This window comes from Hipposideros armiger, unplaced genomic scaffold (genome assembly GCF_001890085.2).
Source record: "Hipposideros armiger isolate ML-2016 unplaced genomic scaffold, ASM189008v1 scaffold_1386, whole genome shotgun sequence".
Classification (NCBI taxonomy): domain Eukaryota; kingdom Metazoa; phylum Chordata; class Mammalia; order Chiroptera; family Hipposideridae; genus Hipposideros; species Hipposideros armiger.
In genome coordinates, this window is record NW_017732736.1 from 152,159 (window position 1) to 160,889 (window position 8,731).

An 8,731-nucleotide genomic window follows, 5' to 3' on the forward strand; every position below is an offset into this window, starting at 1 on the left:
CAGAATCCCAAAGCTCTCTTTTCATCTTGCACTCTGTCCCTTTTAGTCCAAGCAGGCAGTGTTTCTGCAAGTACACGCTTCATAAAACGACATGAATTGTACTGGGGCTCACCCCATTAGACAAAAGCCACACCCACAAAATTCATCAAGATAAGTCCTTCTCTATCTTTGGCTTCCTGTAAGGTTACTATAGGAAAACCCCCTTGATATTCTTAAAAGCCCTATTGTTGAGCAATGCCTGCCCTTTAAGATGCTTAGAGATCATTATCTGTTTGTGATACCACCTCAACTCTTGGAGGGCTTTGCAAAGAGTTGTATAGTATGCCCCTGACATTCTTTATTCCCAATTTTCCTGACGGTGTCCTGGAATTCATCTTTGTCCAAAAGTCTTTTCATAATTTTAGCATCATCTGCCATCTGAAGAAAGTGGAATAAGAAACAGTGTTTTTTTAGATTCCTCTATTATATATAAAGTGATTTCTTTCACTTACCATTCTCATCTTGCATATTACTACAAGCAGCTGGAAGCCAGGTGGTACCTTCAACACTCTCCTTTGAAATCTCCTAAGTTAATTCTCTAGTTCTATTTTCTCGTTGGTTCTATATTCCAAATTCCTACAGATGATAGTGTTCCTTAGCTTTCTGCCACTACATAATAAATGTCCCCATCCTTCCAACTTATAAAAATATTATCTGCAATTTCCTTCGGCCCTCACTGACAAGCCACCTTAAAGGACCATAAGGTTTCCATTAATGGTCTCTTCAAGGGCTGTTAGACTTGAACTAATAATCTTCTCAAGGTTCTTCCAGCTTCAACCTGCCATTCAGTCGCAAAGCCACGTTTCAAGTTTTTGTTATGAAAGCACCTGATTTCCAGGTACCAAAATGTGTTCCAATTATCTACTACTAGGAAACAAATCCCCAAAACTTAATGGCTTAAATCAACAATATTTATTTTGGTTACAAAGCTGCAGTCTAGGCAAAAGATTCATACAAGAATTAAAGAAAACCTAAATAAATGGGGAGATGTAACATACTCATTGATTGTAAAACTCAACATTATTAAGATGTCAATTCTCCCTGAATTACTATACGGATTCAATACCACCCTACCAAAATCCAACTATTAATAGAACTTTTTTTTTTTGTAGGAATTGACAAGCTGTGGCCAAAATTTACATAAAAATGAATAAAATGCCAAAACACTTTTTGAAAAATGGGTAGTAACACTACCTGATTTCAAAACTTGCTATAAAGCTACATTAAAACAATGTGTTAGTCATATAAAAATATATATATCTTGACGGAACATAATAAAGAGTTCAAACCTATGCATTACAGTCAATTGATTTTTGACAAAGGTGCAAAGTTAATTCAATGGGGTAAAGAACTGTCTTTTCAACAAATGCTGCTGGAGCATGTGGATATCGTTATGAAAATATATATATAACCTTGCAATTATTTTAAGAGCTGGAAATGAATCATAGGCCTAAATATAAGACCTAAAAATACAAAACTTCTAGAAGGAAAATTACAGAAGAGAATTTTTGTGACCACAGTCATTAATTCTCAAAAAAATAAATTAGACTTCATCAAAATTTAAAACATCTGCCCTTCAAAAGACACTAGTAAGCAAATGAAAAGACACTATCGTCTGGGTGAAATAGTCCTTAGACTGTTTTGAGAAGGCAAATGTGTTCCCCCGTGATAGATCAGGAACAGCTTGAGCATAATGGGAATTTCACACTGACTGATGTGCAGTTGCATCCACAAGAAACATGCAGTGAACACACAAAACTGCGCTCATCTGAACGGAGCCGCTTAGGAATACACAAAATGAACGTATACATTCAAAACCCTAGCAGTTATCTCGATTCACTGTGGGTATTATCTGTTGAGGTTCTGTCTTTCTATCCTTTCACATTTGTGAAGCGTTTTTAAATAAATGAGAGAACATGTGATGTCTCCTCAGCAACAGGCAGAAAGGAATATACACTGCAGACCAACATTTAAAAATAAAATAAATTCCTATGGCTGGAACAACCCTGAGTGCTGCAAAGGCAATACAGAGGCCTAAAGAAACAGAAGCAATAGCAGAATTATTGAGTATATAGGTTAAAGACCAAACAGTGAAAAAATCAGAAACTTTTCCCACAAAGAGAAAGCACTAGCTATAATATAAACAAAAAAACTTAAATATAAATCACCAAACCCTGTAGAAATGGTTCCTTAATGCTATCATTGGCTAGTTTGGTGCTTTTAAACAATGCTAGAGCTGTAGGGCTGGAAAAACAATTCTAGGGTGACATTTTCTATCGGGATTGCAAGGTATTAATTAATACACTGTCTTTTTACTTCCATTATTGCTACTAAAAAGTCATCTAACAGTATAGCTGCCCCTCTGGGAAGGTAGTCTTTCTCTCTCCAGCTGCTTTTAAGATCTTCTCTTTGTCTATGAGCCTCTGCCATTTTATTATGCTGGGTCTACACATGGATTTCATATTATTTGTCATACTTGGAAAGTTTTGGCCTTCTTGAATTTGTGGATTAGTATGACTGATCAATTTTGGAAAATTCTCAGCCATTCTCTCTTCAAATTATTATTCTATTCTATTCTCTCTCCTCCACTGTTGATACTTCAATTAAACATATGTTGGAGTTTCTCATTCTATCACTCTATCGTTTAACTCTATTTTCTTTTTCTCTCCTGCATTCTGGATCATTCATTCTGATGTATATTTTATTTTACTAATTCTTCACTTTTTTTCTAACGTGCTGCTAGACACACTTGAGTTTTCAGCAGCATGTGGCAGAAATGGAAAACTGGACTAAAGAACTAAAAAAATTAACAATGTTAACATCTGAGTTATACCTATAAAGACAATTCATTTACCATGGTCCCTAATCTGTCAATAGGGATTCCCCCAGGAGAAAACCATAAGGCAATGATTCTAGTGCATGTAGTTTGCTTTAGGTGTGATCACAAGAAACGCTGCTGTGGAATTGGAGGAGACAGGGAAGGAAGGAAGCTAATAAAGGGCTTATTATCAAGCAAGTTACCATTGTATGCAACTAAAGCTTAATACTTCTGAGGAACTCTGCAAGACCAGTTCCTATTTAAGCATAGATTCCTGGACCCCACTCTCAGAGATTCTGATTCAATAGTTTTAGGGTCAGTTCTAAGAATTTTCATTTCTAACCAACTCCCAGGAAACGGTGTTAATGTTATGGGTCAGCAGATCACACTTTGAGTAGACAGTTGTAGAACACACTTCTGAGGGAGTTATCCTGCCCAAGAGACAAGGGAACTGGTATATTGTTTTCACCAACACTCACCAGACATTGTTTTAAAAGACTACTCTAAACAGCATGAATTCCTTGGTATGTCCTGCCTGCTCTCACCCAGGCAGAGCAGGTGTCTGAAGCCAAGAGAAATCATTAAGGAAATGAGTCACAGATACTGGCAGCTGGAAATCAGGTTGGCCTGTATTGAAATGAAAAGTGCCAAGGAATTATGAGCAGAATTATTTGCTACACTGCTATCTATAGTGTCATGGGGAAAATAAACATTAACCAAAAAATTACACAAATAAATTACAATTATAAGTGCTATAAAAGTAAATTACATGAGACTATCCCTAAAGATAGCCTCATATTATTTCAGATGGCAACTTCCTAGAGTACTTGATACTGATCAAAATAATGCACTTTCACAAATCTGTTAAACACCAACTCCAAATGAGTATCATATACATCAGCCATTACTGAATGTACAGTATTTTATTTGAACTCACTGTGATTGGCAGTTCACAAATGTGTGCAGAATCATTATTAACTTTTCCATTTTGTTTCATTTGGATAAACCTTAGCTAGGATTTACTTTGTTTTATAAACCTTAAATTGCAAGTGTGGAAAGAAAGCTATGTTTACATCATTTTTTTTTCATGAAATGGTTTCCATAAGAGAAAACCTAAATCAATATTGTACATGAGAAATGTGTTAGAATCTATTCTGCTATATAAGAGATGTCTCTTTTATTTTGTAAATCGATACTTGCTTTCCTTTAAATACATTTATCTATTAAAGCACCTAAAGAGTTAGCAACTGCAAAGTTAGGGAACAGTTCACGAAACTATTCTTACTTCAGGGATTCCAAGAGCACGCTCAGATTTGGTAATACTGGAAAGATGCAGAACTCACTGAAAGCTTGTTATACTCACAGCTACAATTTATTACAGGGAAAGGATGCAGATTAAAATCCGCCTAGGTAAGAAACCCATAAAACAGAGTCTAGGAAAGTAGTGAATGCATAGCTTCCACTTGTCCTCTTCTGTGGAGTCACCGTGTTACTTTCCTGGTATCAATGTGTGACAACACATAGATAACACTGCCAACCAGGGAAGCTCACCTGAGTCTTGGGGCTGAGTCTTCACTGGGGTTCAGTCATAGTTGGATGGTTGACTGCTCACATGGCTGACCTCAATTTCTAGCCCCTTAGGAAGTTGAGATGATACTGCTTGCCTCAAAGTCCCATCCTAAATCACATTGTTACTATCTGGCTTGGCCCAGCATCCCCAGGCAAACAAGGTCACTTCTATCAGGCATGACACTCTAAGGGCTTAGAGATTACCTCTCAAAAGCCAAGGGCAAAGTCCAGGCCTCTTTCTGGGCAAGCTGAAATTCTTTACTACACTGCACATTTCCCTGCTCTCATTGTGTGTGGTCAGTGCACTAAAAACACTGACATTCTCCTTCACCTTACCGAATTTAACTGCCAAATCATGACACTGATAAAAATATAACTACTTTTGATATGAATGTGCTTTCAATACTGCTAGACTTTGATTAGTGTTTGGGGAAAAATCAGTTTATTTGATATTTGAAACCAACTCAAAATTCACAGCTCAATCTTATTCTAATATCACGACCAAATAGTCTTTTTTTCCCTCCATATATTAGTCTTCATTGCTATAATATTTCATGTTTTGCAAAATAATGCTCAGGGTAATCAATTCATGATGGAATACCTTTCATTTAATATCAGGATAAAAATCTGGCCTTTTGAAACTTATAAATGTGCATCAGATAATTATATTCCCCTTTCATGAGATGATTACAATACTTTAAGAAAATTATTTAGGAGTTCATTGTGCTTACTCTGAGGCAGCAAAATAACTTCCTCAAACTAGCTAAAAACCTAGAGACTGCTACTGTTGAATATTAGCTGTTGGTATTTCTGAATTGTTACACTTCAAATAGCCTCTGCAACACAAACCATTGAGTGATTATGTGTGCATGAAAAAATGAAATATCTAATCATCCTTTTCATTAAAGGCACAGAAACTCCTAACAATTTTATTTTTGGTTCAATTAAATATCAGAATGCCCCCTGCTGGACAATTTGTAATATCAATTTTAGAATACGAACATTTAAAATCTTGACACATAAAATAAATATATGTTGGAAACAAAGCCTACATATTATGAGAAATCCTGATGTAATATTTATGAAAAGAATCTTGTCAATATTAGAATTGGTGAACATGAATCATTTTTTCCAATATTGAACTGTTCTTTTATGAAAGTATTGAAACATTTTCTAATCTTCAAGAAAAAAAATTTCCTTTGAATATAAGCACCCACAAAAATGTTGTCCAAACAAAACATAAAATATATCTTATCTAAAAATTATTGCCAGAATTTTTTAATGAGGGTATAATATTTAAGATAGTAGCTAAGAAAATTCTTATAAGGTTATAAAACATTTGATATTATTTGGTATTACTTTCTGTCTGAAAATCTTGGAAGGGAACACTTTTGCTAAAATATGCAACTGCACAAAACTTTAAATTAAGTGCATAAGGAAGCAATTAATGTATTTTGAATCCATAAATAGCAGCATCTCATAATATAATGAATAATCACCTTAAGAATGATAGACAGCAAATTTATATATATTTCTAAAAACTTGAAGATATCCTAAAGCTACTAAAAAAGTATCTATGTAAACTTAAATGCATAAATTAACATTAAAATATTTTAAAACAATTCATAAACATATCCTCCAAATATTTGCACCTTGAATTCAGCTACCCTTTTTCATTCCTTGTTATGTTAATGAAATTCTGAACATTAAGTGAAATGCTAAATCTCAGGCAGAGATTTTACAATATTAGTTATTCTTAAGGATTTCCTGCCCTCCAGTGGTACCTGCCTTAATATTTTCACTGTACCTTTCAACATTACAAAGAAAAGACACATCACTTCTACAGTTACATTCTGAAATTATGTCACACTGTATGGCAGCATCTATTTTCTTTTCCATTACAGGTTCAGGGTCCCTCTCTGTTTGTACCCATGCATCACACCTTACAACCTGCAGAATGCAGTTATTACTGGTTGTGTTTTGTAATACGTGTGTTGAATTACACTGAGGTTGGGCAAGCTGATCTGTATTATTTTTCATTGAGAACTGGGGGGGATTCTCATTTTTTTTATGAATTTTGCCATTGTCTTTAATAATCCTATCACGTGGAAGTTTTGCCATCCTTTCTGAATAAAAATTATTAGTTGTTTCAGTTTCGATGGATCTCCTTGAATCTTCAATCTGCTGCAATATTTGATCTTCATCTTCAGATAGCTAAAAGAAATTTAGCAGTTTTATTGTAAATGATGCTTAAATTTAAAAAATCATTCAATCACTTCAAAGCATAAATTCTTAAAATTCATATTATAGAAAATTTCAAAACACAGAAGAGACTTTGTCAAATTGTAAATCAATCTGGAGTTTTGGTTTTTTAAAAATCAAGAAGGTTATGAATTTTTAAAATAGTAAGAACAATAATCCTTGTATTAAAAATACAATAATTAAAAAAGAGAAGGAGAATTTTGTCACTAATCAGTACCCATAATCATAGGCTACATCATCCCCCTACCCTTTCACAAGGAGGAAATGAAATACAACACTCTTCAACCACTTAAAAAGAGTGGAGAAGAAGTAATAACTTTGAAAGAAACAATTAACACATAAAACGTGTTCTACTATTCACTCACTGAATTACTAAGGCAAAAATATATCTATATTATACCTTTAATGGACCCAGTCTCATAAAAGATATAACTTAAACAGAGCTATCAGCTAACAGGAAATCAAATAGCTAAAAGTTAAATAACAATGAATATCACAACTCATATAAAAAGTCAAATTTTAAGAACTATTAATAGGTCTAGATTTCAATTTACTCGCGTGAATTTTTTAACCTCATGAAAAATTTATTTTTTAATTACTAAACTAACCAAAATATTATTTTTATGAACAAAGAATTAATTATTGAAGCTAAACAAAAAAAAAAGGCAAAGGTAACATAAAATTCCTAAAATGAGGTATAGGCCTCAGCTGATTGGCACTAAAATAAAAAATATAAATATAACTCCAAAAGCATTGAGACTGGCTGGACACAAGCTAGAGAAAACAAGCTCAATATATTATATTTATTTATTCAAGAAATATTCATCCAGCATCTGCAATGTGAATGAAACAGATATGATTGCTACCCTCTTACAGCACACATTCTCATGGGTGGAAATGACAACCACATAATCACACACATGCATACCTAATTACAAATTGAGAAATGCATTACAAATAACAAGTATGAAGCCCTTTGAGAGCATAACTGAGGGGGCCTACTTTAGATTGATGAGCCAAGAAGGGGCTATTAGAAGAAGTGACATAGTTAAGCTAAGACCTACAGGACAAATAAGAGTAAGTTAGAGAAACCAGGATACATAAATGCCCTTAAGCAGACGAGACTAATGAGCTAAGGAGAGGGGAAGGCCAGTATGTGGGCCTGTGATGAGAGAGGGGAATACTAGAAGGTGGAGATGTCATCAAGGCTAGAACACATAAGGACTACAGCCACAGTCAAGTAGTTTAGATTCCAAAGTAAATAGGAATCCATTGAATAAAAACAAAAATACCATAATTCAATTTAAGGTTTCAAAAGATCATGATGATTGCTAACTGGAGAAAAAGTGGGGCAAGCGTGGAAGAAGAGATCTGTTAAGAAACAACCACAACTGTTCAAGAACAAGGTGATGATGCCTTCGACCAGGGTACAGACACCAGGAGTTGAGAGAAGTGGATAAATATGCAATATTTTGGAGGTAGAATTGATGGGATAAAGTGATGCAATGAATGTGGTTAAGGAAAGCAGATAAGACAGAAAGGAATGGCAAAGTTAACTACCAGTTTTATGGTGTGAGCAGCTAAATGGACAGAAAAGGTATCTACCAATATGAGAACGATCAGAAAAACTGATTTGGGGGAGGGATCAGGGGGCATTCAGCGTGAGGCATGAAAATAAGCAGATTTTTGTGAAATAACCAAAAAGATATATCAAATAGGAAATTAGACATCTAAATAAGGATCTGGGCTAAAGTCATAAAGTTGAGAAGTATTACTGACGAGATAGTAGATAAACTCTCAGAGTATATAATATAATTCAGAGTTTAGAATGTAGGTTAAGAGAAGAAAAGGGAACTGTAGCAAACCCTAAATATTACAAAATTTAACTAGGGGGAAGGATGGAAGAGAAGTGGACAAAAGCATAAAGCAGCATTCAAAGAAGTATGAAGGAAACCAACTTAGTGTGTGATCACAAAAGCAGAGAGAAGAAAATGTTCCAAAGAAAGAAAATAATCATGTCTACCAATATTATTAGGAATTCTC

The 8,731-nt window shown here is 34.4% G+C and overlaps 1 protein-coding gene across 1 annotated transcript in view; it reads right to left on the reverse strand.

Moving 5' to 3' along the window:
• Positions 1 to 6,172: 6,172 nt before the first annotated feature.
• Positions 6,173 to 8,731, reverse strand: part of REDIC1 (regulator of DNA class I crossover intermediates 1) — a 60,305-nt gene continuing 57,746 nt past the window's right edge. The window contains exon 14 of the mRNA XM_019633719.1: positions 6,173 to 6,640. Coding sequence (XP_019489264.1) covers positions 6,173 to 6,640 — 468 coding nt within the window. The remainder of the gene's footprint in view (positions 6,641 to 8,731) is intronic.